The sequence below is a fragment of the Micromys minutus genome (genome assembly GCF_963924665.1).
Source record: "Micromys minutus genome assembly, chromosome: 30".
Classification (NCBI taxonomy): domain Eukaryota; kingdom Metazoa; phylum Chordata; class Mammalia; order Rodentia; family Muridae; genus Micromys; species Micromys minutus.
Genome location: NC_137965.1, coordinates 19,903,028 through 19,931,010, shown reverse-complemented (window position 1 = coordinate 19,931,010; position 27,983 = coordinate 19,903,028). Strand labels below are relative to the sequence as shown.

The 27,983-nt window shown below is 48.2% G+C and overlaps 1 protein-coding gene across 1 annotated transcript; it reads right to left on the bottom strand.

Annotated features, from left to right (window-relative positions):
- Positions 1 to 1,656: 1,656 nt before the first annotated feature.
- LOC308439915 (solute carrier family 22 member 1) lies at positions 1,657 to 27,637 on the bottom strand (the record flags this gene model as incomplete). Its single annotated transcript, XM_080941861.1, has 11 exons — positions 1,657 to 1,723; positions 4,005 to 4,107; positions 5,622 to 5,734; positions 9,224 to 9,332; positions 11,745 to 11,959; positions 14,351 to 14,460; positions 14,579 to 14,693; positions 16,615 to 16,783; positions 18,825 to 18,979; positions 19,420 to 19,523; positions 27,224 to 27,637. The coding sequence occupies 11 exons, from the start codon at positions 27,635 to 27,637 to the stop codon at positions 1,657 to 1,659; spliced, it is 1,674 nt and encodes a 557-aa protein (XP_080797987.1).
- Between the last annotated feature and the right edge of the window lie 346 nt (positions 27,638 to 27,983).

The window sequence follows — 27,983 nt, the reverse complement described above, 5'->3', positions numbered from 1 at the left end:
GAGGGAAGAAAGACTGGAGCTGGAATTCAAGTTCAACTATGTAATAAGTCCAGGGCCACCCTGGCCTACTTAAGACTCAATCTCAAAATAAGTAAACAAACGAATAACTAAATAGACATCTTGTAGCAAGTTCAAGGCCAGCCTTATCTACTTAAGACTCTACCTAAAAATAAATAAATACACCTTTTTTAGATGGCCAATCATGATAGAGGCCATGAACAATTCAATAGTCCATGAGTACTGGGAAATCACCATCAGGAGACACTAATGGCCGTGCACCCAGCAAGGAAACAAAAATAGGCTTCCACAGACTGTGGCCAACACTGACTTATGCATACATGTAAGAGAACGGAAATGAACACATACAAGCAAGAACATGTATGGCCATGAGAAGCTAGGATACGTCTTCCAATGATTTTCCCTCTTGGAAATGAGGTAGAAATTCCCTTCTTTTTATATAATGATAAAAAATACCCATCCCTCAGCTACCCCACACACACCAGAATGGAAACACAATACAGCTCTTCAGATGACAGTCTCTGAGTACCTGATGTGTGAAGTGACTAAATTGTGGAGCGGGACTGAAGTTCCCCCTCGGTGCAGGTATCTCTCCTACCAGATCTGTATGTTGGAGGACCAGAAACTGTTTCCTCCTGCGAGCAGCCCAATTAGGAGCGGCTCACATGGGGTCTATAGTCACCTTTTAGTCAGCAATTCCCCAGTTATTTATATTCGAGGATTACTTGTTCTTTCTCCTCATCCTGGATTTTATCCTAACTCCTAATCTCTGTTCCTTCCAGAGCTCAACCAATCTCCTGCCCTAGGTCTCTACTTGACATCACTGGTGTTATCTTCCATAGACATGATCCCTGGCTCCAAAGCCTACTGAACTTCTGAACCTCCAGCCCAGTTGGTTCGTGTGATGCTGAGACCCAAATTTCCAGACAAAATGAATCGTTTTCACCGTAATATTACACAGTGGATGTGGAAGTTCACCTTCTGGACTCATCAATACAAAACAAAAACTGGAGCGGTACAAAATAACATATTCCCAAAACTTAGGTGGGAGCGACGTCTTTCGGAAAGGGTCATAGTGATTCTGGTCTGGGAGCATGGGTCACGTTTGTGCCCATCGTATGTACTGAAGTGCTTTTCACAGTGTAAATACATGTGTAGAGACGTTTTCCTTCAGAAATAAATACAATACTCAGTGCAATGATTCTCAACATTCCTAATGCTGTAACCCTTTAATAGAGTTCTTCATGTTGCGGTGATCCCTCCCCAACATAAAATTATTTCCATTGTGACTTCATAACTGTAACTTTGCACCAGCTTTGAACTGTAATGTAATATCTGCGTTTTCCAGCAGTCTTTGGGGGAGGAGAGTCACGACCCACATGTGAAGAACCATTGCTATGAGGCATGAAACATCCACACCAAAAGTATCAGTGGCAGACAGACAAATCAAAGACGACGAGGACATCCGGGGAGTCCAAAGAAACGAGATAGCACTTCAGAAGAGCCTTTAAGGTTGATAATTCATTTGGAAGCTGGTGAATACACAGAACAGTCTGGGAAGGCAAAGGCTTCTGGGAGTCTTCCCAGCGCTGAGCCCTCCTTCCTCTCTGCCCCCCAGCTCCTGACACAGCGTCCCTGTCAGGTACCTGGGGATACGCCTGTTTGGACCTGAAGGTAAATTGTGTTTTCTTTGGCCTTCGATTTCCTGTAGCAACCATAAATAAAAATTAAAATTAATGAACAATCAACAACTTTGCTTGTCTGATTCTGGAAACAGGGTCTTGTCATATAGCCCTTGCTGGCCTGTCACTCACTGGAAACGCTGGTCTCAAAGTCACTATATAGATTAGGCTACCTCCGTGACCCGAGCATTGGAAAGACCATTATGCTCCAATTAACAATCTTGATGATGAACTTGCAAAGTTGAGACATGGGGAACATCGCATAAGATGGGACGGAAAGAGGAAGAAGACAGAGGATAGGAATGGATGCCATGTAACTGTCTCCTGGACATGACATGACCATCACAGCCATGAGATCACCGTACGATGGTTACCTACACAAGACCTGTACAAGAGCAAGCCAATAAGCTCAGTCAAGATTCCAACAGGCAGCACTGGTTGGATTTACTGGGTGTGGAGCAGTACTATGCTCCAAGCACAGCAACCACCCTCTTCCTCAGACAGCTGTGTCTGTGAAAGATTACCACATCTGGACTGTTGACATACTCTGCTCAAAGAGGGTGTGGGGAGGATCATTAGACTCTGCTAAGTATGCAGTCCTTCCTCCAAGCTAGGTATATGCAGCTCTGTCCTAATTACATATGACCTTAGGGTCTCTGGGAGGGGCTAGGGTATATACACTGAGGAAGCCTAGAAGAATGGCCTCCCTCCATATGAGGGGATGACTTTCCAATGCCACTGCTTTTGGACCACCCATGGTATTTTATAACCCCTCACCCCGGATCTGTTAGTAATCCCAACATACTTATTGGTTTCCCAGGAGTAATTTTGATAGAATCAAACTTTTCGTTTGTCATTGGGACCTCAGAAATGTGGGGAAAATACATTGCCTAGTTCCCTTACCCAGGGAAAATATTCTCAAAAAGATGGAGAACCAAAAACAAAAATGAACAAGCAAAAATAACAGAACAAAACATGAGAAGGGTTGGGGAACACATTGTGAGTACCTGGGGGAATTGTTAGGGGAAACAAAGTAACTGGAGGAAGTATTGGGGGTGCAGAGTACCTAGAGGAAGTGTGGGGGACAGAGTACCTGGGAGAAGTGTTGGGGAAGAGTTGCAAGTGGATAGGATCAGGATGTGTTATTATGAAGCTGTCACCAAATAAATAAGAGGTGTTCTGTTTGAAAAAAAGAGGAAAAATGCAGAAGTGTGTCACAATGTAGAGAACAGGAGAGCTAGCAATAGATAAAGACAGGGCTTCGAACTGAATCCTGCTTTTGGTTTGGCCTTTAAGTTAACAATAGAGCAAAGGCTGCCCGAGTTATGATTCAGACTAAACGTGCACAGCTTCCCTTGTCCCTACAGGCAGGAGCGGATGGACTGAAGTATCCCACAAAGGTTTTAAAGGATGAGCATGTGCTGCTAATAAATCACAAAGAAACAGGCTGGAGTCAGATGACAGAACATTAACTATGCATTCCTGTCACTTGCAACTAAAAGAACGAGGTCGTCACCAAACGGGAACTGTGCATGTGATTAAACTGGTGCTCAGTGCCCCAAGATGTCTCATGGTGAGGTTCAGAGGGAGCCTGTTTCAGCACAGAACTTAGACTAATTCCTGGGCTCACTTTCTAAGTCCGAAGGGAAGAATCACTGGGAGTGGCTGCACAACTTTAATTCCTGCACTTGGGAGGCAGTGGCCAGCCAAGCCTACATAGTGAGTTTGAGGCCAGCCAGGGTGAAATAGAGAGACTATTTCAAAAATAATAACATTAAAAAGAACCTTCCTTTTCCCCAGATTCCATTGTTATTCTTCTGTGTCATAAGTTTCTGACTGTCCACTGTCCCTGATGTAACATGGGACAACTGTCCACCGTCCCTGATGTGTCATGGGACAACTGTCCACCGTCTCTGATGTGTCATGGGACAACTGTCCACTGTCCCTGATGTGTCATGGGACAACTGTCCACCGTCCCTGATGTGTCATGGGACAACTGTCCACCGTCCCTGATGTGTCATGGGACAACTGTCCACCGTCCCTGATGTGTCATCGGACAACTGTCCACCGTCCCTGATGTGTCATGGGATAACTATATGTTAAGAAGTAGGTTCTGGTTCTCTGCTTTTCCTTGCATTCAGTGGCTGAGCTCCAATCTCACCTCCAGCATCTCTGGAAGAAGCTCCTGAACATCTGAAAAGCTCCTCCCACCATTAAAGTGGAAGAAATGAGAATTGCTGCAATGCTGTGACTTCTCACAGAGGATACGGCCACACCCTCCCTTCCTGGCCGCACAGCCCTCACCTCCTCCCCAGGTTCTCTGCTTCTTCAATAGTCTCAGGCAAAGCCACACCCTTGGTCTCTGGAAGAAGAAGAGTCATGGCTCCAGCAGTCAGGCCCAAAACCCCTACAAATGAAACAAAGTCCAAGGAAGTGTGTTAGAACAGGCTTGTGAAGTGAGACAGGGGTTAGGGAGGAGATGCTGCTTATCTTGGAAGTCATCAGGAACATTTAAGAAAGAACTGGAGGCAATCGAATAATTAAAGAAATGCAAGAGTGAAAATGTAAACATCAGTTTTAAGTAATTATATATATATATATGGTGATGACTGATAAATAGATGGTAGATAAACAGAAAAATGTATGCACTGGTAGATAGCTAGGTGGTAGATGATTGGATGGATGGATGGATGGATGGATGAATGGATGGATGGTTGGATGGTTGGATGAATGGATGGATGGATGGATGAATGGATGGATGGTTGGATGGCTGGCTGGCTGGCTGGCTGGATGGATGGATGGATGGATGGATGGATGGATGGATGGATGGATGGATGGATGGTTGGATGGATGGATGGATGGATGGATGGTTGGATGGATGGATGGTTGGATGGATGGATGGATGGATAGTTGGATGGATAGTTGGATGGATGAATGGATGGATGGATAGATAGATAGATAGATAGATAGATAGATAGATAGATAGATAGATAGTAAATGCATACATAAAAGATGAAAAGGGATAGATAATAGAAACATAAATGATAGGTGTGTGTATGCTTAGGCACAGAGATGACAGATACATAGGTACATAATTATAGAGATAGGGGTGGAGACAGGGCTAGAGAGTAAAACCAACCTGCACAGGGATAAGCCCTTCTTATTACTCTCTCCTCTCATCCTTCCCTCTGCCCTTCCCTTCTTCCTTTCCTGTCTCTTAATCTCTTCCCTTCTCTCATTCTCTTCCATCCACTCTCCAACTTCCTCACTCTCTTTCCTTCCCCATGCATTGGCCTGTGCCAGGCCTGGCATTTCTCTTCCCACAACCAGACATTTATCTTTCTGCTGCTGGGTAAGCAGGTCTTGAACCTTTTGCTCTAGATTTGGGGACAGAAACAGTATTTCCATTCTTTCACTGGTTCAGCTTTACCAGTAAAGAGGACATAGAACACTGTTGATTCCTATGTGTCTCCTTGTAGCCCTCACCACTGGGATCTCTAGGGCAGAGTCTCACACACAGTCCTTGTAAACCCTTAATTCTGGGGTTGTCCTCTCCCGGGCCCCAGTGTGCTGGGCTGATGGATGAATGCCATCACACTTGGAAAGGGATAATCATTCAACACCGTCATGCCCCTAACAATGACATACTCAGGGCATACAAGTGCATTAGAAAGTAGGTTATGCCAAAAGATCATCAGCCTGTGGAGTGTGTGATGGGTTGACTCTAGAGCCACAAGATGAAACTCTGTGGCTACTTCGTGGGAATTGCATGTTCCTAGTATACGAAATGGGAGGTAGAATGAGCCAGGAGACAGCCGACGGCCATGCTCCAACCTTGACATTCAGTCTACAAGCAACTATTGAGTGCTCACACAAATGCCCTCCACCAGACGGAAAAAAGGAATAGGTGTGAAGTCTTACCAAACAAAATGAGGGGCAGAGCTTGCCAAACATCCATCAGCCTGAACACCATGAAGGGGGTAAAGATCCCACCGAGGTCACATAGGGCAGAACACACCATCATCCCGAGATTCCTGGGAAGACAGAGACCAGACAGATCACGTGCATGTTTCACCTTCAAGGTGTGAACGGCACCCTAGAGCAGGCACGAGATCAGCCAGGGGTGAGTGCTTGGCACCCCAAAACCTTAGGAGTGGGAAGAGCTGTGCGGAGAGAAGGCAGCAGCAGACTGGAGCAGAGATGGGTGCAGGCTGATCTCCGTTTAGAGGGCTGAAAAAGACAGCCTGCCTCTGGAATTGTACTCCCAGCTTAGCCCTCACACTCCCAGAGGCCAGCTACGGACCAATGGAGATGAGCAAGCACGCGCAGTCTCTGACTTTAACAGTAGCTGCATCCCATGCCTGTTCCAGGGCTGCGGTATGTTATCACTTGGGAAGAGAACACAATATCTGTGTATGGCTAAGTTTAGTAAGACCCAGATTCATACCAGGCAATGTCTGCTATCAACACCAAATGAGTCTGGTGCCCAGAGTGTGACGAAGAGAACTACTCATCACAGACTTCCCTGTGAATAAGACAGGGTCATGTGGTGGTTCACATAGTCTTTCTTGAATCAGGTGCTTACAGAGTAATGAGCAGCCAAAATGGCTGTCCTTTGCTAGCTATATGCATTTGATTTAGTTGACTAGAAAGACTGGAACTCACATGGCTATGTGTGCATGCATAAGGGTTTAAGGTTATCCTTGACCATTCAGATTTTTCTCCTACTTTCTGTGACTGTTTATCATCCTACACACAATGGAAAGAGTAATTAGGGAAAGTAGCAACTGACCACCTCCATAGAGGGCCAGGCTTGGTAACTGCTATTATTTAAGGGAGTGTTCAGATAAGCCCGTGTGTCACAGTTGGTCACTGCCTAACAGAGCCATTAGGACAGCAGTTCTCGACCTGTGGGTTGCGAGCGCTCTGTGAGCTGTATATCACATGTCCTGCATATGAGATATTTGTACTACAATTCATGACATTAGCAAAGTTATAGTTATAAATGAGTGATGAAATTATTTTATAGTCGGGGGTCACCACAACATGAAGAACTGTATTAAAGGGTAGCAGCTCTAGGAAGCTTGAGACCCATTGCGTTAGGAGGTGGGGTCTAATTACAAGAAGATTGGTTATCAGGAGAATGCCTTGAAGGGGGGAGATGAGGACCCCAGTCCTTTCTGGTCCTTTCTCTCTGTTTTCCTTTCTAGCTACACATTCTGGTCATAATACTTGGTACTAGCTTAAGATCTCAAGCCCAAAACCCACAGCAACAGGTTAAAGTGAGCATAGATCAAAACCTCTGAAAGAGGGGATTAAGACAGACCATTCCTTCCTAAAAGTTGATTGTTTCAGGTATTTTGTCATAGTGACACACAGCACATTTGACCATTTTTTTTAATCTGGTGGCTGTGACAATGACAAGAGATCTGCTTGTCTGGCTATTTCAATTTTAGACTCGTGGCTCACAAATACTAATATAGAAGATCACACACACACACATACACCACACACACACACATACACACACACACACATACACACACACACATATACACCACACACACACACACACACACACACACACACACACACACACATGAATTTTTTGTTATTTGCTTGGTTTGGTGTTTTGTTTTGTTTTGTCTTGGAAGACCTAGGGAAATGTTTTCTCCTTAATATTTCTTCATCTCCTTGTACTCAGACCAAGCACCCTCTTTACAGGCAAAAGTCTAAGCCACATTCTTCTAATAAAGGAACTGGCAGAAGAAAGCCAAGAGTAGGCTGCTGTCATCTGTGTCCTGCGGGTGTTAGACAAAACTAGGGAGCTGGAGCATTTCTCGGACGTTTTCACAAGAACAAATGAAGAATAGTTTATTCCTGAGGAGGAGAATTTAAGGTAATAAGCCAAATTCTAACCAAGGGCAGGTTATGATAATGGCCATTTTATTAAAACTTCAAATAAAGTAGTTGCTTTCACAATTAAAATAATCTTCACTTCATGTTGAGAGCTCAGGGCTGGAGACTAGGGTCAGGCTGGAGGTAAAGGCATTTGCTCTCAAGCCTAATGACCTCAGTTGGCTCCCCAAAAATGGAGGAAGGAGAAGGTGGAAGGGGAGAACAGCCTTCTGCAAATTGACTTCTGACTTCTAGACGCGCACACACACACACACACACACACACACACATACATACACACAAACACTCACTCACACACACAAGACAAATAACATTTTAAATAACTCTAAAACAAAGTTCTGAAAATACTGGTGACAATGAGCTCATGCAAGATACTAAACATCATGGGCAGCTAGGAAATGCAAAGCGACCGTGATGTCTCTGTCTCCCAGGAGAACCTCAAAGAGGCTACACTAAACGCCGAACTCCATGCCCTGCATATGTCTGGAGGATGCATAAAGGAAAGGCACAGCATTTTTGTAAAATACCTTTTAGAAATATAAAATTAAACACAGGCAGTGCTGATGGCACATGCCTTGAATCCCAACACTTGGCAGGCAGAGGCGGGTAGATCTCTGAGTTCGAGGCCAGCCTAGTCTACAGAGAAAGTTCACAGGGAAACTCTGTCTTGAAAACGAAATAAATAAACACATGCTCATCTAACTCTGACCCTCCAATCCCATTCCTGTGTCCTCCCAATGTGAACACGTGTCCATTCAAAGGCTTCAAGATGTTGATAGTAGCTGACCCGTTACCATCCTATGCTGGCAGCTAGGTTGACCCTCGGATGGAGAGGCAGGTACTAGGACACTCACACTCTGGAATACTTTTCATGCAAGAACACGGAATTGGCAAATGTAGTAAAGTGAATCAGCCCATCATCATCAGTGACAGAAGTCAAACAGAGAGCCACTGATCATGGCCTCTCGTTTGCCGAGGGTCCGGAGAAGGCAAAACTAGGCAACCAGAGCAAAGATGGGAAGAGTGAGATGGATGTTGGACTATGTGAAAAATGCAAAACATGTCCTGTGGGGCTGCAGTCCAGAGTGGGAGCCTTCTGTGTGGAAGGTGATTATATACGAGTCCAGTATCTGATGCGGGCCTGATATGCAGAGATATAAAGATCCACAACCCAACAACAACAATAAAGATGGCCCAGTAACAGGGAAATTACCTCACTGGTCATCTCTCTACAAACAAGGAACTGAGTCACTAGGAGAGGGCCTTGGTTTTATAGTCTGACCTCACTTCCCATTTACTCTCTACTTCCTGGCTGCCAAGGCAGAGTGACCAGCTATCCTCCCGCACTGACAAACTATGCTTTCCCCACCCTGACAGACTGTGCTTCCTCGAACTGTGAGCCAGAATAAACTTTTCCTCCCTTAAGTGGCTTTGGTAGAGTACTCTGTAACAGCAAAGACTAGCTTAGTTAGCTGAGCCCCCCATGGAGGAACTATTACAGTGGCCCGTGCCTGGAGGCTTCTTACAGAAACACCTTAGAAGTGCTGCTCTCTGCCTGGCTATCAGGTGGCTACTTAAGTGTCCAACCCCATCTGTGGCCTCACCTGATGAATGTAGGGTAGAGCTCAGCGTTCACCAGGCAGATCATCTGTAGCACAATGGTGGCTCCCATACGGCCAAGACAAGCGAGGCTAACATTCAACCAGTGAAGCTCTAGGAAGGAACGAACAAGAAGATAGTTGGCGCAAGGAAGCTCCCTGAATGAACTGGAGCGGAAAGAGGAGATGCCTGACTGGACTGGACTGGTTGGGACCACTTTCCATAGGCAAGTAAACCAATGTCCAGGTGACTTGGGGAGGTTGCTAATGACGTATCCTGGAAGGTTCCATCACGCAGAAAGACTGGAGTGTTTAAATCCATTCTGCCTCCACCAGCTGCTCTGAAGAGAGATGAGCTATATGTTTCTCCGAGCCTTAGTTAGCTGAGCCCCCCATGGAGTGAACCTACACAGCTTGCAGGCAGTTGTGAGAGTTAGGGATGACATTAATGCCCAGTCTGGCCACAGCAATGAAACCCTGGCTTCTAGTTATTACTCAGGGAGATGTTGCTAGCTCGGTGCCTGAGGCACAGTCGGTGTGGTAGAAACCCAGCCCCTGAACTAAGCCTCAACCTAGTCTTCCTTTCCAAGCAAAGAAAGGAAGGTGTCGCATAGGAGGAGAGCATTGCAGTTCACCTCGTGCTACTTGGCCTCCCTTGCCGCCAGAGCTCAAGTGCCCATGGTTCTGACCCAGGTCCCTTCCCTAAGAAAGTCTCTGCATTTACACATGTGTGACCTTGGCCCTGTTTCCAGATGCTGATTCCACTGGTGACTTCCCAAAGAGAATGGGCACAACATAGTCTTGGCTCCACGCTCTGTCCATAGAAGGTTCACATCAATTATGCCACTGGGACATGCTGGCATCCCTGCCCTCAGAGGACTCTGCTCTGTACTTCAGTCTAGGGCAGCCAAGGATCTACGTGCACTGAAGTTTAGCTAACTCACCCCTGCCAAGGCCATGGCATTTGCTTCCACTATTGGGCTATCATTGTTGTCTCCATTTAACTCTGGTCTCATGTCAACTGTTCCCTAACTGTCCAACACTAGACGCTCAGATATGAACTGTTCCCTTAAGGCCAAGCTCTGCCCTCTGAAGACTGCAGCCCTGTCCTAGACTCCCACATGGCCTGTCCCATTCTTCTTAGAGTTAGCAAGGTCCCCCATCCTGATGGACCCAATGACCATCCTTCCTCAGCCTTCTCTGGGAGTCATCCCACAGCAAGAGCCTACACCAGTCTTCTTTCTGATGAGGCGCTAGAACCCACTGGTGCCTGAAATACCCTAAGATGCTTTATAGAGGCCAAAAAGGACTAACTACCACAACAGGGATCCTAGGAGAGAGCCAGTGGAGGTGCTAAGGCCAGGAAGGTCCTGGGACCAGCGATGCCCTAGCTCTGGCCATCAGGGAAGAATGGCCTCCAATTTCTGCACCCCTGCATTCCTCTTCCCATCCTCAAATGCACACAGTTTAAAAATCTTCGCCTAGATTCTAGAAAAAAAGAGATGAAGGAGAAGAGAGGAGGTCTTATTTCGGAGACACTGCAGAGACTAACCTACACACACACACACACACACACACACAACTTTTGTGTCCTGACCAGTATGACTCTTGAAAATCTGAGATCTGCAGATTTTTTCCCATAATTCCCTGCCAAAGTAATTCACCAGGCTCATAGTGCAGGACCCAGTAACAAAAGGGTGTGGGGAGGAGGGGTAGCAGCTACAGCTTCCAACTGGAAAGGCGGTGTACATGCTCAAATTAAAACCACCTCAAGGAACTTTGCCTGGACCCTCTGTCTTGGGTTGTAAGACTTATGATGCAATGCTCACACCCACCACCTGCCTGCCACTGAAGACCTGCGGGACAAAGAGCTATAGGGGACATGGGACAAGTGGAACACTCCCACGGAGCTGGGGGAAGCAGACGGTGTCCTGGCCATCTTCGGAAAGCTGTCAGGCGTCCACTGAAGCTAAACTCAGGTGTCCATGTGGACTCTGCCAGTGTGCTCACAGATATGTCCCCAAGGAAACAAGGACCCACGTCTACCAAGAAGAAATACTTAGCACATCTCTACTCTCAGTGGACAAACACTGTAAGCAATGACCAGTGGGAGAGAGCACATGGTGTGCTGTTTATATAAAGAGCAATATTATATTAAGAAAAGCAGTAGTCTTTGTGACCGCATAGAGAAGTCCCACAGATATGGGGTGGGGAGGGCATACATTCAGGGTGGCTCCATTCATGTTCCTGGGCTAACCTGTGGCAAAAAGGTCAGGAAAGGTGGTTGGCAGAACAGTGGTATTGGTCATAAGGTCTGCCACCCAGGTATCTGTATGTTTAACAAGCTGAGTCATTCATTCACTTAGAACTTGCTCGTTATATGTTTGCCATACCTCAATCCAAAACTGTTTAAAGTCTAGCCAAGGTCATGCCCTGCCTTTCTTCTTTTTCCAGAAGCTTATCAGGTGGTTACGACACTGTCCCCACAATTCGGTCACCTGGGAGGCAATGAAAACAGATAACTTACCATGTGGGATAAAGATCATGATGAGGCAGGCTGCCCCCGTCACCAGATTTGATGCTGCTATTGGGTAGATGCGGCCAATGCGGTCAATGGTGACAAGGATGATGAGGGCCGCAGGGAACTCCACCAGAGAAGAATAAAAGAAGTCCAAGTAGAGGTTGTCCCCTGTGGCCCCCACGAGCATGATGAGGCCCTGATACAGCACGGCACAAGAGAACCTGCAGAAAGGAAATGACAAGTCACAGGCCAGCTCCAAGGAATCCAATCAGCTGGACGAAAGGACAGGTCACATGGTACGAGATGCCTTGGGGGTGACATGAAGAGTACCCTACTGGGATCCTTGATAGGACATTGTGTCCCCACAGATGTGACAGTGTGTCCCACGGGCATCCCCAACGCACCTACTTTGAAAACTTTTTCCTCCGGGATCGCTTCAAGTTCAGGACTTACTGAGCCCCACAGAGTGATGTGTAACACACAGACCACAGACTAGAGACCAGGTGCAGGCCAAGCACAGGACCTGGCCTTGGGTTGCTTTGTGTACTTTGTGTATGTTTGAAGGAGGTAGTGGTGGCCTGTAAGATAGAGCTCTGCCGTGAATATTTACTGACAAATGAGCCTAGTACAGCTCCGGTCACACAGCAAAGGTAAAAGTACATTATCGGGACCATCCTTCTAAAGCCAAAGGTACCCGGCTAGCTAGGTCTCTGGCTCCACAGAGCTGATTTATCAGGCACCGTTTGTGTTCTCTCTTCTCCCAGCACACCAATCCACCCATATTCCAGGAAAACCTGGCAACATCACGTTGCCTAGTCAATGAAGACATTAAGTCAGCTGCCCAAGTCCAATCTTAGAGGGGTCTGTGTTGTTAAGAGGAAATGATACTATTTTGGAAATTGTCACCACTGCATAAAACTTGGCCATCCATAAGGAACTACTGTTTTATCCCATCATGAAGAATGGCTTTCAGCCCAGCACCATCACAGTTAAGAAAAACAACTGTATAACTGGTCAAGCGGTCGGTGAATACGTGCTGCCATCTTTTGGCAAAACCTGGAATTGCACATATGTTAAAATGCTCCTGCAGCTGTGACCACCACAGCTTTACAGCTTGTCTCACTTGCTTCCCGATGCCTATGAACTAGGCATACTACTTCTCACACTACGATGGCACTGCCCTGTGTCACAGACAGGTACAGGTACGCTCATATGGTCACATGACCAAGATGTTAAAGCAGCCCCCTGGTTGTAGTAATAGAAAAGCCGGTGAGGGCTAGGAAGACGGCTCCATTGGTAAAGTAGTTTCTGTACAAGCATGAGTTCAGAGCCTCGGAAACCTCAGAGCAGGGGAGGCACAAACAGGGAGATAGATCCCCGAGGCTTGCTGGCCAGGCAGTCCAGATGAATTGTCAAGTTCCAGGGTCAGTGAGAGACTTTGTCTCAAAAATGAGGAATGATAGACAATATCTAATATTGACCCTGGGTCTCCACACAGACAGACAGGCAGACAGACGGATGGATGGACAGATGGACGGACACACACACCACATACACACACACACACACACACACACACACACACAGAGAGAGAGAGAGAGAGAGAGAGAGAGAGAGAGAGAGAAGCAGATAGAGAGGATGGAAGAGAGTCATCCTGGATCTGAGCCACAGGAGACCAAGTAGGTCACAAGAAGGAATACAGCTCTATTCCTGGTTGGTTCAGGAGCCAAAGGAAAGCACAGAAAATGTTTGAGAAAGCGCGGCTGCCTTGCAGTGCGCAGCCCCGGGGAGGTGGGGTGGACGCAGGCTGCCTCGGAACATGAGATGGACCTTTTCAGTGTTCCCTGGGGGATGGGAAGGACACATGAGAAACAGCAGATCTTCGTGCACTTTCGAGGCCGTCAACACAGAGCTCGCTCGGTGGGTCATGGGTACTATGCGGAGGAGACACACTACTGAGTCAAACACACACAACAAACACGTGGTCAACTGTAACACATCCACGGCTGAGCACAGGACCCCAATGAGAGAGGTGAAGGACACCAAGACAGGGCAAGAGTGGTGCGCCTGGTGTCTAAAACAGATCAGAAGAATCCACGGAGCCATGGTTACTCATTAAGCCAATATTTGCCACAGGCCTACTATGTGCTGGTAATAATACCCTACTAGCTTGCCTCTTTGTTCCACTAAAATATAATGCAAAAAAGCAAACAGGGCGCAGAGCAGTTCTGTGTAAGAGAGGATGCCCAGAGCTCAGCAGCTTGGCCTTAGCCACTAAGAGAGTACCTTATGAAGGTTTTCAGATGTGAGGAAGGGTACTTAAAGGCACTAAGCTATTGGAACTTTCTCCCCTTCCCCATATCAAGTCAAGATTCAGCTGGCCCAAAACAAAGAACACTTAGACTAGGGTGGCCTCAGACATTCTTTGTGTGTGTTCGCCTTTCTTTGGTGTTAATCTCTCACCCATTCTTAAAAACAAGGGAGCAGAAAGGCCTGTTGAAGACTCAGACCCAAAGACTGTGCTCAGCTCCTCTCTGGGCAAGAGTTCATTGGTACCCAGCCTCTGGACAGTAGCAGACCAGCCCCAGGGGCTGTGTAGGAAGAGTGCTCACCATAAGTACATCAGGATGAGGGTGTGCTTCCTCAGTTTTGGGGTGCGAAACAAGTCGGCAAATGAGGGGCTCCTCCGCTTTTCCGAGCCATCTTCTTCAAGGCAGATCATCTGAGAGAGATTTGGGCATCACTATACCTGGCCTGGGTGCACGTGATAGTCCCCCAGGAGGAGCCTCATGAGGTGGCCCCAACCCCACAAGGAGAGAACCCCAGTCAAACTTCAGTACCTTTAGGTCAGCTGGGGGCACCTTCCCATTCTTCTGTGCAATTTGCTCCATGATCCTTATGGCTTGAGTGGTTCTCTTCTGGGACAACAGCCACCGGGGGGATTCTGGGACAAACCTGCAGACACAGCTCATAATTGCAAGGCCTTTCCCCGAGAATTTATCCCCACCTAACCCTTGACAGGAGTGATTGGGTGCATGGCTCAGAGCAACCCAACATCCTCAGAGGACTGTGATTCCCCAAGATGCTGGTGAACAAAGGCCTCGGCTGTGAGGTGCAGTTGGGACTCAGGCTGTGTGGCCCATGCATGACCTCTGTAGGCCACTGCTGCTTGGGGCCACTGGCTAAGATTCACAAAAGAGTGAGGGCTCCCCCTCTCCCCTATCCCCTGAAGCCCTCTTTTTGTGAAGTGGGGTCCCATCTCACTTAAAGGAGTCCTGTTCCAGAGAAAACGCACACTGAGTAGGAGCTTTACATTCCCTGCCATGCATATATCATGTGGATAGTAGGGCTGCAGGACAATGTGGGTGCTGTTTCCCAAACAAAGCGTTCACCTGCCATGAGATTGGATGGATAACACACTATTTCTTTCTTTTTCCCCACATTTAGTGGACACAGGGTCCTTGCATGTATTCCTGGCTAGCTTGTAACCTGGATGGCCTTGAACCCAATGACAATCCCCCTGCCTCAGTATCCTCCACTCCTACCCCACCCCTGAGTGCTGAGATTTTGGGCATGTCCTTTGTCTAGCACAGGACTGGGAAGAGCAGCTCAGAGATTGAGACTCCAATGTCATGGTCTTCCACAACTCAGGCAGTCTCACCTGGCTAAACACCCTTAAATAGCCAAGGCCCCCTCTACCAGAAAACCCCTTCTCATTTTACAGGGAGCGGACAGGCTCTTCTGACCCAGGTAACAGCTTCCATGTAGAGTCTGGGTCTAGCTCAGTGTCCCTTGAAATAAAGTCCACCCTTTCCCTGTAGCCTCTCCTATGCACAGTACAGTCTAGCGCTGTGCGTTTGCTAACTCCCTGGGACCCACAAAGTACACACATCTAAGAAGAGTGACACTTCAGGCTGGGCAGTGGCAGCTCATGCCTTTAATCCCAGAACTCAGGAGGCAGACACAGGCAGATCTCTGAGTTCGAGGCCAGCCTGGTCTACAAAGGGAGTTCCAGAACAGCAGGACTACATAGAGAAATTTTGTCTCCCCCCCCCAAAAAAAGGCACTTCATTGGGGGTGTTCATGATCTATGCATCTTCCCCAAAGAAGGTTGATAGTGGGGAGTCCTTCCGTTTATGTCTTTACTGGTAAGCTCTTTTAACTAAGACCAAGTGTCTGCTGGGTGGGTAGACGGCAGGCAGGGGAGACATCTCCTGGTTAATGGAGACATTGTAAAAACATGAAGTGGGACTGGAAGGGGCACAGGGGGCAGGGAGGGGGCACAGGCAACAAAGAGAGAGGACCTGACTTAAATCGGTGTTGCTCCAGGGACTCTGGGGATTGCAGGATGTAGTAGCCACGACAGTGACACCTCCTCTAGTCTGTCATCCCTGTGCTAGATAATTCATGAAGACTCTCTCCAAGGTTTCCCGGGGCCTCACTGTTAGATGCCGGCCCAGGGCTGACTCCCTGAGGCCCTCTCCCTGTGGCTGGCTTGGCCTTTCATTTCTAGAAGAAAGTGCATATACCCTTTGAGGTGGGCAGGCCGCCTGCAGGCTTCCCTGTGGTATCACTCCTATATCTGAGGGTGGGGTGCTCTGTGTAAGGAAGGAATGCAGCCCACACTGTGAGGAGCCCTGGGCACCCTGGGCACATCAAAAGAATGACATGCATAGCAAAGCTAGAGGAAGACACTTAAGCATCAGGGCCCGCAGGAGTGATAGTGCAGACTCATGCCTCTTGGAAGGTGGCCTATGTAGTGACAGAGGTTAACACACATCCCTCTGTGACCCCAGAGCCCAGCCCTGCAAGCAGACACAGCATGGAGCAGGAAGGTCATGCAGAGACACCTGGTTTCTGGCCGGGGAGGCATTACCAGTAATACAGCAGGAAGAGGAAAGTAGGCAGGGACACAGCCAGCTGGAGCCAGCGCCAGTGTGGAATGGCGTAGGCCACTCCAGCAAGCCCCACTAGCCCCACTGTGAAGGCCACCTGGTACAAGATGGCCGTCGTTCTCCTGTAGCCTGAGCCGACAAACTCTGTGACTGAAAAAGAAATGTTGGTCAGAGGAAGTCCCCAGAGAAGAAAGACCGAGAGTGGGGCTTGCTCCCAATAGCCACAGGCTTCACCTCAGCCACTTCTGCTCCTGTCTGCAATTTCTACCTCTCCTTTCCATAAAAGTCTGCATGCTTGGCCTCCCCCAGGCCTGATGCCACTCAGCCTGGGCCTCCAGGTTTACCAGGCCAGTTTGTTGCTAGGTTTTCTCTCACTGCCTCCCTTCTTGCCTTCTTACTTGCTATTCATGTATTCTTCAAGAAGTAAGCTTCTCCTCCCCAAATATTCATAAGAACTATGAGCTGAGTTGGAAAGTTCTCTTACAGTTCTGGCTCATCACTCTCCGAGTACCTTAGCACGCCTTTCGGAATCCTGGCTCTGCTCTGGGTGCTGGAAGGCAAATGGAGTCTCTTGTTCCTGGGTGAAAGGCACTAACCCTCCCAATGGGAAAATGACACTCAGTGACTCTCATATGAAGACATGGGATGTCAAGGGAAGCAAACGGGAGGCTCTGAGGCAGAGAGACCACCATTTTACATAGCACTGGTGGGTAGTGAGTGGATGGAACACAGCCACAGGGGACGGGAGCAGCTTGGCCTCACAGATACTATAGGAACATAGTCTGGTGGCCAGGACGCCAGTGAAGGACTGTGCTGCAAAGGGACAACAGGAAATCCTGGGATCTCTCTCTGTCTGTCTGTCTGTGTCTCTCTCAGTGTGGCGCCATAGCAGCAGAGAGCTACAATGACTTTCTGCCCACCTATGGCTCCCTATACTAAAGAGTTGAGAACTGAGTATGTATGCAGCTGGGAGGTATACTTGGAGATGAAGCAATGGTGGGCTGAGGACCAGTCAAGGGTGGAAAACCAGGCGGTTCCTATGGGCAACAAAAGCCAGTAACAAGATTGACTATAGGAGTTTGGAAATACAAGGTGGTCGTGGAGTCATGGGTTGTGACCTGAGCCGCTGGCAGGAGACTGGTGTGTTTCACTAAGGAAGGTCCACAAATTAACCAGCTCGGAGTTGCAGGAGGGCAAGGTCCTGAGGTCCAGCCATATTAAGTAGTCAAGAAAGGAGACTGAGAGTCACCAGTGAGCAAGATGAGATGGAACGGAATGCCATGTGAAGCGTCAGGGAACAGAGATCTTCTGAGACTCCTACCATATCCAGATAAATCCACTTTGGCATCTGACTGTAGGCCCCTCTCTAGCCTTGAGAACCAGTGAAGCAGAGGGACATCTCATCTACCTCAGCGCCCTATCCCTTAGCACTGTGCCTACAGGCAGCACCAGCAATGTTCACAGAGGGGGTTACATCCCTGGCACTGCTGTAGGCCAGCTAGATACACAGTAACACACCTACTTCTCAAAACAACCCACAAGACAAAAGCAACACTATTATCTGCATTTCTAAGATACTAAGGCACAGAATGGTAATTGACTTATCCCAAATCCTACAGCTTCTCAGACCTGGAATGTGGATTCAACCCTGAGTTGCCCTTCCTAATCTATTGACCACTATCAACCTCCAGGTGTTATGAGTTAGCCTGCACTACCTGACCCTTACTAGCGAAGCAATATTTCTCAAGGCAGAACCTCCTATTCTCCCCTCATCTGGCTATCTCATGTCCTCCTAGGTTTTTAGCAAATCAGCTATGTCTGTAGCCTGGCTTGTTTTGTTTCTTGTTTGTTTGTATTTTTGGCAGGGGGCAGTTGTAAATTCTTTCTACAACATTGAAATTAGTCCTTCTACCTACCTCATTTCCTGTACCTCCTCTCACAACCCTCACCAAATATGACAGATGAGAAAAAGGATCTCATACCTATACAACAACAACCCTAATACTCCCCCCCTTCTTTCCCCTAACAGCCTCCCTTTCCTAGACCCCACAAACACTCCCTGCTCCCCAAACTTCCACGTCCACATTTGATTCCCCCTTGTTGTACCCCACCACTACTTCACCCCTATCTGTCATGGACACAGGGACAGCTGCCCTCTCCCCCCGCACACACCCAGCCCTGATGTAATTACTCAAGGTGTAGCCAGACACCCAGCTGCCCTTGCTGACCATGCCCTGCAGCAGGCGAAAGAGCAACATGGACATATAGTCTGGGGCCACTGCTGTTAGCACACCGGACAGGGAGGTGACCAGTGTGGTCACCAGGAGGCAGAGCTTACGGCCAAACCTGCAGAGACAAAGAGGTACATGGGAGGAATTAAGAATCTAGGGTTATGCATGTATTTACTCCCTTTGCCCACCTGACAGCCTTCTTGTGCATCTCCTAGACCAACTAAACACATTTCTAAACTCTACATGTCTAAGTTAGGATGCCTACTTCTCAAATAAGCCCAGGCCCACAAAGAGCCAGGCTGAGACTTGGCTGCTTGCAAACCAAAATGCTCCCTGCTCAAAGCATAACGTTCCATTTCTCTCAGCCCCACTCCTCCATCCAATCCGCATGCCCCTTCCACAACTGCCCAGCTTCTCTGCCAATAGTCCCAGCAGCATGGAGCCCCCACTGTCATATCTTGTCTGCACCGCCCTCCACAATAGATCCTGGCCAATCACACCCCTCACCTCTGTCCACTCTCCAAAGCCTGGCTCAAGTAGACTGCCTTCACATACCTGTCTGCAATGTAACCCACAACCAGGGAGCCCAGGAAGAAGCCCAAGTTCACACAGGACTGAAAAAGGTCCACTTTCCAGGCGTCTCCACACACCAGGTTAAACTGAAGCATTGGAGAGAAAACACAACTGAGAATCATGGGAAAGTCTACTCCCATCCTCCACCAGACTGCCACATGGAAGTTCATCTCCCCAGGCGAGATTGGTTATGTCTAAAACATCAGCATAGGCCTAGCACTGCCAAGCCCAGCTTCTTCCCAAAACATTTTTGTCTATGAGGATGGCTGCTGTTGCTTTACCATTAGTACTTGGCTATCATTGGACAAAAACATCATTCTAAAAAAAAGAGCAAGAACAGATAAACAGCCTCAGAGGAGTTGTAGCTGCCATAACTCCCCTCCATGGGGAAATACAACCAAGGTTGGATCAGTGGGTGAAGTGTGGAAGTATGAAAGTTCGGATCCCCAGCGCCCACGTAAAAAGCTGGGTGCAGCAGTATGTGTCTGTAGCCCTAATGCTGGGCAGAGGAGAGGAGCAGTTCCCAGGGACGTGCTGAGTAGCCAGGCTGGCCAAAACGTAGAGCTCTGTGTGCAGACAGACCTCTACCTCACAAATGAGGTGAAAAACACTAGAGGAAGACACTCACAGTCAACTTACAGGCTACATAACCAAGCACCTATGTACATACACTCACAAACACACAAACACACACACACACACACACACACACAAAACCACATGCAAAGACACATAACAAAGGAAATATAAAGCTAGGCATGGTGGCCCATGCCTATGATACTAGCTCTGGGGAAGTATAGACAGGAAAGTGGAGGCAGGAGAATCAGGAGTTCAAGGTCATCCTCAACTACATGGTGAGTCCAGGCCAGTCTGGGCTCTGTAAGACCCTATGTGAAAAAGAAAAAAGAAGTCTTGTTTTATACTTGTTATATACTTAACTGAACTCTGGTACTAAAGGAAAATAAAACAGAAGGGACCAGACCAAGGCAAAACACAGGGAGTCTGCTTCATGGGGTAGAGTATGAGAGCTGGGGGAGTCCTACATGTGAAGAGCTAGGGGAAGAATTAAGGAGACAGAGGGAAAGGACAGCCTTGGACGTGTACCTCTGTTTAGAGGCCTTGAGGAGGAAAGGCTGGGGAAAGGCCTTCCTGGCCTGTAGTGATTCCCTTGCAGGCTTTACAGCAGGCAGGGAAAAGTGAACAATCAGAGATGAAATAAAACTCAGTTGTTGGGGAAACCACATGAAGACCCAGTTGCCCATCTTCTACATATGTGGGAGACGGGGTCCGTGCTCCGTCCGGCCCACGTTGCTCTCTGATTAATTTAGTCTCTGAGAGTTCCCAGGGGTCCAGGTTACTTCACTCTGCTGGTCTTCCTGTGGAGTTCCTATTTCCTTCCAGGGCCCTCAATTCTTCCCCAAGCTCTTCCATAGTGGCTGTCCCTAAATCTGTAGCCCATCTGTGGAATCCATTCCCCTAACCGGCCTCAGTGGGAGAGGATGCACCTAGCCCTGGATAGACTTAAGGCGCCAGGGTTAGGGGGATACCAGGGGGCCCCACCCTCTCGCAGGAGAAGAGGAAGGGGATGGGGAAGAGAGACTGTGGTAAGGGGGCAAGGAAAGGAGCCAGCGATAGGATGTAAAATAAATAAATAACAGGAAAAAAACCAAAGAAGGAAACTCGGCCTGATTTTATTGTAACAGGAGCTAAGAAAAAAAAAAAAAAGTGCTCAGATAACAATTAACTCAGTCCCATGTGAACAACAATTTAAGACATGTTTACACTGAGATTCTTTACAAAGTACATCTGGCTTCTTTCACAGGAATGGGTACTGTTGACTCAAGAGATAGTGCCCAAGATTTAGGGTCTAAGGAGCTTGACTGAGGTAAACAAAGTGCCTGTAGGAGTCCAGATTGTCTGGGTCCTGAGATAACACAGAGTCACTTAGGCTGCTGTAAACTCAAGTGACATCACTCCCAAGAATGGGTTTTATGACTTAAAAGCAGTTACAGTGATTTAGGGGAAAGGGTCTGGGATAAGTAAAAACAAGAACTCTAGAAGATACAGGCAGGGCCTTTCTCATCAGACATCAAAGGATCACCAGCTTGTAAAATCATATCTTTCCTGCCATTCCAGGAAGCGCAGCTGCACGCCTCCCCCAACCCCTTGAAGAGCTCAGCCATGTGTTTAACTTTCCTGGCTTCTCCGGTGCCCCATCTGTGTGCACAAGGCCTTTTTTTTTTTACCCTCTACACCGGCCGGCCCAAAGCACAGGGTGACAGGGCACATTCTGAACAGGGCTCAGTCCTGTGCACAGCCAGCTCAGTCTCTCTTGAGAGCCGAAGGCAGACTGGTTGGACTCCAGGACTCTGGGCATTAGTGCTGGATGGGGCCTCTTGCCTTCCCTAGGGTTGGCGCAGCTCTTACTCTCCTGTCCTTTTCGTCCCTCTGCTCTGCTCTGTGCTGCAGACCCATGGCTTGAGCAGCCTGGAGCAACACTTAGAGGTAGGAAAGCAACAGGTCACTAAGCAACTCAATTTCCCAGTGGAAAGTGTTCATGCTGTGTCCCTGCGGGGGGTGGGGGGGCCTGCTGTGAGCTCTGGAGGTAAGAAACTGGTAAACGATGAACCATTTTAATTTAGATGCTGGGATCTCTTTAGCTCAACCCGTGATTCTAAAGTTGGCCTACGAGCTCTATGCCCTTGTCCTATCACAGGGTCACACACTTCAAGACACTGCACTCAACTAGCTGAGGCCGCTGGGACTAGCCTGCGCATTCTTTGACACAGCCCCTCGTTTTCCTGAGAGATACGTATGATCGGACATTGCCACTCAACACCAGAAAGAAGTAGCAACCTTGTCCTTCACCAACCTGTGCCCAGACCCTGTTATCTCTCACTCTGGGGGGTGACGAGTCCCTGAAGAGTGTCACTTGGATTCTCTCTGCCTACCCCAGTCTAACACACACCTTCACGGGGTGCGTGTCTCACAGACCCATTCAACGTGTCCTGAGGCCTAAGTTCTCCAGATTTCCTCCTTGCCGTATGATCTGCCAATGGGGACACCCTGGGACAGACAGTCCTGGGTATCCTGGGCCTCCAACGCATATAGGTTCATCTACTTGATTGTCCGTTTGTGTCCGCTCTGTCCAGTGACAATGTTCTGTCTGTCATTAAAACCATGGGAGGACAGAAAGCCCATGGGAATGCTGCCCCTTGGCCTCCCTTCTTGGCCGCTATTGGTTTTTAACTGTTGGCTTTCAACCTGATCTTGGCAAGTTGCCATTGTTGTGGGATGTTCTGTCCCCTTCCTCAAAGGTGGAGGTGGTCACTCTACCCTGGGGCTGCGTGTGGATCAGATAGATGCCATAGCCAGAGGTAGCCTGCCTGTCCTGACTCAAGTCTTACCCCCTCCCAATGCCACTGCTTTCTGAGAATCAACACTGCCCCAAGCCTTGTCCAGTATCAATGTCTAGAGCCCCTGCCCCCAAACTCCACCCATCCACTGTACCCTAGACACATCCGTGCCCCTACAGGGAGCCTGAGTCTACATCGAAGGTAAGGATAGTGGGGATGGAGCTTCCCAGGCCTATCTGCTGAGCCTGCTGGGGTTGCACCAGGGTTAGGCAGCTTTTCCAGCGTTCAAAGCAACCTTCACAGTTAGCCTTTTCAGAGTCAGCCGGGGCCCTGGTTCAAGCACCCATCTTCTCTAAGCTCTACCTCAGTGGATCACAGATGGAGGCAAGTTTGGGAAGTAGCAACGTGGCCACCTCAGCTCATCTCTGTCCAAAGGCTGCTTCCTATTGCTCAATGCCCACAGCTGGCAGGGACACTGGCTCTCCTTAGCCTGGTATGTGGGCTCTGGTGAAGCCGGGGCTCAGAGAGCATGGAAGGGCAGCAAAAGTTAAGGAACATCTAATTCCTTCCCCCCCCCCCCGGGGAGCCTAATGATCCCAATCCTTTAGTCTTGGGGTGGGACCTAAACAAAGGTCAATTGTCTTCCTTCCTAAAGCAAGTTCCAATGTCCAAGGCAACGATGAGTTAAAAATTAGTTTTGCAGAAATGAGTAACTACGCTTAGCTTCTGATCTCTGGTTTGGGATAAGAAGGGAGGCGAGAGGTGTTTGAAAGCAGTTGGAAAGGAAAATAAATAGGAGATAGAGTCTGTCCAGGCCAGTCTCCTCCGCCCTCCTGCCTCGTCACAGCTGAGCTTCTGTTTTGATCTGGGCATGCACATGTGCATGCTTGCACACAGAAGCCAGAGGTGAACATTATCTTCCTCTATCAGTTTCCACCTCGGTTTTTCATTTTGTGTGTGAAATGTGTTTATGTGTGTGTATGCTGTGTATGCATGTGTGTGCACATGTGTGAGACTACAGGTATGCACATGCCGTGGTATACTTGTGATGGAACTCATAGGACAACTTTGGGTGCTAGCCTTAACCTCCATCTTGTTTAAGATAGGGTTTCTTTTTTATTTACTTCTCTCTCTCTCTCTCTCTCTCTCTCTCTCTCTCTCTCTCTCTCTCTCTCTCTTTCTCTGAGTGTGTGTGTGTGTGTGCATGTGTGTGTTCGTGTGTCCGTGTGTCTGTGTGTACATGTGTGTGTGCACACGTGCACACGCACGCTCATGTGGATGTGTACATGAGTGTGTACAGCAGAGGACAACTTTCAAGAGTGGGTCCTCCCCTTCAGTTCCAGGGTCTGAACTCGGGTGGTCAGTCTTGGTGGGGAGAACCGTTACCAGCTGAGCCAGCTCACCAGCCCTTTCTTGGTTTGCCATTGTGTGCACCTGGTTATCTGGCCCACAAGCTTGAGGGACTCTCCTCTTTCCACTTCCCATCTCCCTAGAAGAGCAATGGGGTTACAGCTGTATGCTACCACACCTGGCTTTCAATGGTTCTGGATGCCTGAACGCATATCCTGCATGTACACAGTGGGTCTCGGGATTGCACAGTAAAGGAGCCATTTCCCTGCTGACATATCTGTGTTTCTTACTACCCTTGAATATTTCCACATATATACCACTGGCTTTCAAACTCTGCCCGGCACCATGCTCTTTCTCCCAGCGCCAGGTCCTGACTCTCTCTCTAGACACCAGTACACAAGTCAAATGTTCACCAAGCTCTAGCTTCCCTATGTGCGGACAGTCAGCTCTTCCTAAGATCCTTTCCGTCCTCCTCAGTCTCCCCCCTCCCCTCTACCCCAACCTTACAGGGTACTACCTCGACACCCGCCCAGGCATCTACTTCCTCTGGCTTCCATCCATGACTCCCCAGTTTCCTATCCCACTCCCCGAAGCCATAACCTTTCAATGAGACATGATCCTAGGCCTATTATATCCTGTCTTTCTGTCTTACAACATCTGTGTTGAATGTCGTTTCTCAAGTCACTTTACCTTTTTATCTTTTTGTGGGGTTTTTTTTTGTTTTGTTTTGTTTTGTTTTTGAAGATAGAATTTCAATATCACCCAGACCAGTCTAATGAACAATGAGGTTGCAGGCAGTATGTAATATTTTGTTCTAATAATTGATGTTGGAAATACCAACATTACATGGGATTTTAGTTACATACTATATAATAAAATATAATTGTATTGCCTAATTTTATTGCATAATAATTACTACACCACATCCCTTGTAATATTTGTAATTATATACCATGTATAATATATAATATATAATATCTATTAAGAGAAATTATCCAGGTATGGCAGTTTATACTTTAATCCCCAGTACTTGGGAGGCTAAGGCAAGAGGGGTCATTGTGAGTTTGAGGCCAGCCTGTTCTACGTAGAAACAGTTGTTGTTTATCTCTACTGGGCATGCTCTATCTCACAGCTGCCCTACCCTACTGCCCACCATAAGTGGTCTTGTTTAGCTAGAGGAACAGTCCCGTCTAAGCCTGGTGTGTGGCTCTGACTCAAGTTGGTGGTGGAGTTGAAGGATTCCCGAGAGGTAGGAGACGGCAAAGCGGGCCTGGGAAATGTAACTCAATCGGTAGAGCATTTGCCTAGTATATATAGTCCCAGGACTCAATAAACTATGCAATGGCACATAAACACCTGTAATCCGAGCACTCAGGAGGTAGAGGCGGGAGGCTCACAAGTTCAAAGTCCTCTTTGACTACATAGTGAACTGGAGAATAGTCTGAGCGCAAGCAAAGGGTATCCTGAGACCAAGGCGACAGTATTGGTTGGCTCCTAGATTTTCCAGTAAAGCATTCTTGCAAGGTAAGCCATCTTAACTTGGTGTCTGTCATTGGAAGAAGCCTGTGAGCTGATGCCTTATAAATCGAGGTGTCTAGCACTCAGTCTGCAAGTAACCAGGAGCTGAGCGGGCAGGGGGAAGAGACACTGGGCTTCCTTCCAGCTGCAGCCCTGCCTGTATTGACGTTAAGACCTTTAAGGAAAGGGAAGAAAGGAGGAAGGGAAATCAAGAAGTCCTATGTGTGTGGGGGGGTGGGGTTGGCTGGGGAGGACTATAGCCCACGTGAGCTGTGCCCTGGCCATGGCTGAGATATTGCTAACATAGCTTCTGAGCCTGGGCCTAAGACTTGTCTGTGGGACAAACCACCCTCACTGTCAGAAGAGACCATGAAGAGAAAAAAACATCTACTGGCTCTTTGTATTATCTTCTCCTCTCCTCATCCTCCTTCTTCTCCTTCTCTCTCTCTCTCTCTCTCTCTCTCTCTCTCTCTCTCTCTCTCTCTCTCTCTCTCTCTCTCCCTCTCTCTCTGTCTCTCTCTGTCTTTGTCTCTCTCTGTCTCTCTCTGTGTCTCTCTGTGTCTGTCTCTGTCTCTGTGTGTGTGTGTCTCTCTCTCTCTCACTGACTCTCTCTCTCTCTCTCTCTCTCTCAGCACTCTGGGAGGCAGAGGCAGGAGGATCTCTATAAATTCCCAGGCCAGTTAGGGCTACAGAGTGAGACCTTGTCCCAAAACAAAAACAAAACAAGTAAGACTCTCAAAGTCAAGTGAACGAAGAGAGAGTAACTTAATGGTGGGGTCAACCTCTTTGTGGCTCCTCTAGGTCATCACAGTGAAATTGTATTTATGTTTGGAGACCATTGTTTCAGTTCTCAGCTGATCCTCACAATACAGGGGGTGGGGGGGTGAAGATACTGTAATTCTGCTTGCTAGAGAGACGTCACAGCTCAGAGAAACGGAGGCACTTACCCAGCTCTATCTGGCTAATAGGCCTGGCCAGTATCACATAGCCTGATGGGAAAGCGGAGGCGATTCCTGTACTATGTCTCTGGCCGTTGTTTGGGCCACTAGTAACTACCTGAGGAGATGGGGGGATTCCACAGAACTGGCCACAGGGAGGCAGGAATGAGGAGGACTGTATTCAAAGACGAGTCAGTTAAAAGAGAGAGGATGATGCTTTGAGCTAGTGAGATGCTCAGAAGGTAAAGGTGCCTGCTGCCAAACCTAATGGCCAGAGTTCAGTCCCTGGGACCCACAAGATGGAAGGAGTCACACACACACACACACACACACATACTCACTCATGCACACACCATGCACCCACACCGTGAAATATATGTGTATATACATTTATACATAGCTATATACTTATAAGTAAATGTAAAATATTCTTAAAAAAAAAACAACCAGGTTCCCCACACATTAGCTATGTCTCAGTGTCATCAAATGGTGAGGAAAACACAGAGGGCCAGGGCACAGCCTGTTCCCTGCTCAGTATACAGGAAGTTGGGCCTCTCCTTCCTGTCCCAAAAGACACTGAACCACTTGTGATTTCCTTTCAATATCTCCATTACCCATCAGTACCTCAGTGACGATGGAGGAGCCGGGAGTGTCATACACCCAGCCATGTTCGCAGGGGCTCAGTGGCAACTGGCTCCTGTTGGCAGCCAGGCGGGACAGTGGGTCCACGCAGTCAAGGGTGCTCTGGTTCCAGTCCACCTCATACCTCATGCACTGGCTGAGGAAGGACACCTCCTCCGAAGACCCCAGGCCTGGCACGGTGTAGTTCAACTCCTCTGCAGGGCTCCAGCCACACCGATGGCTCAGCTCGGACACCCCAGGATTATGGCAATAATGGCCAGGGGTGAAGCCCAGGAAGACAATACCCACATAGATAGGCGCTAAAGAAGCTGAGATCAGGCATAGCAACAGGAAGGCTTGCTTCTGGAACCAGCCAAACTCTCCAATTTGCTCCAGGACATCATCCACGGTGGGCATGGCTGGGTAGGGCCCTCACCAATTTAGCCAGGCCTGCTCTGGACTGCCACCAGGAGCTCATGCAGCGTCTCATTTAAAGTTCTTAGAACTGTGGTGGCTTAAAATCAAGTTGCTGTTCAAGCATGATACATCTGGAAGGCAACCAACCAGAAATAACCTTTTGCCCCGTGATACCAGTGGGCCAGGGCAGGGATACATGAGGCTTACCTGAAGCCTTGTTTGCTTTTCTGGGAAGTGAGCCAAGGCTCTAGACTGGGAGGAGGAAGCAGGCTAATAGATTTGAGTGTGCACAATCTCTCTCACACACACATGCAAACACATATACAACACACACACACAAACACAA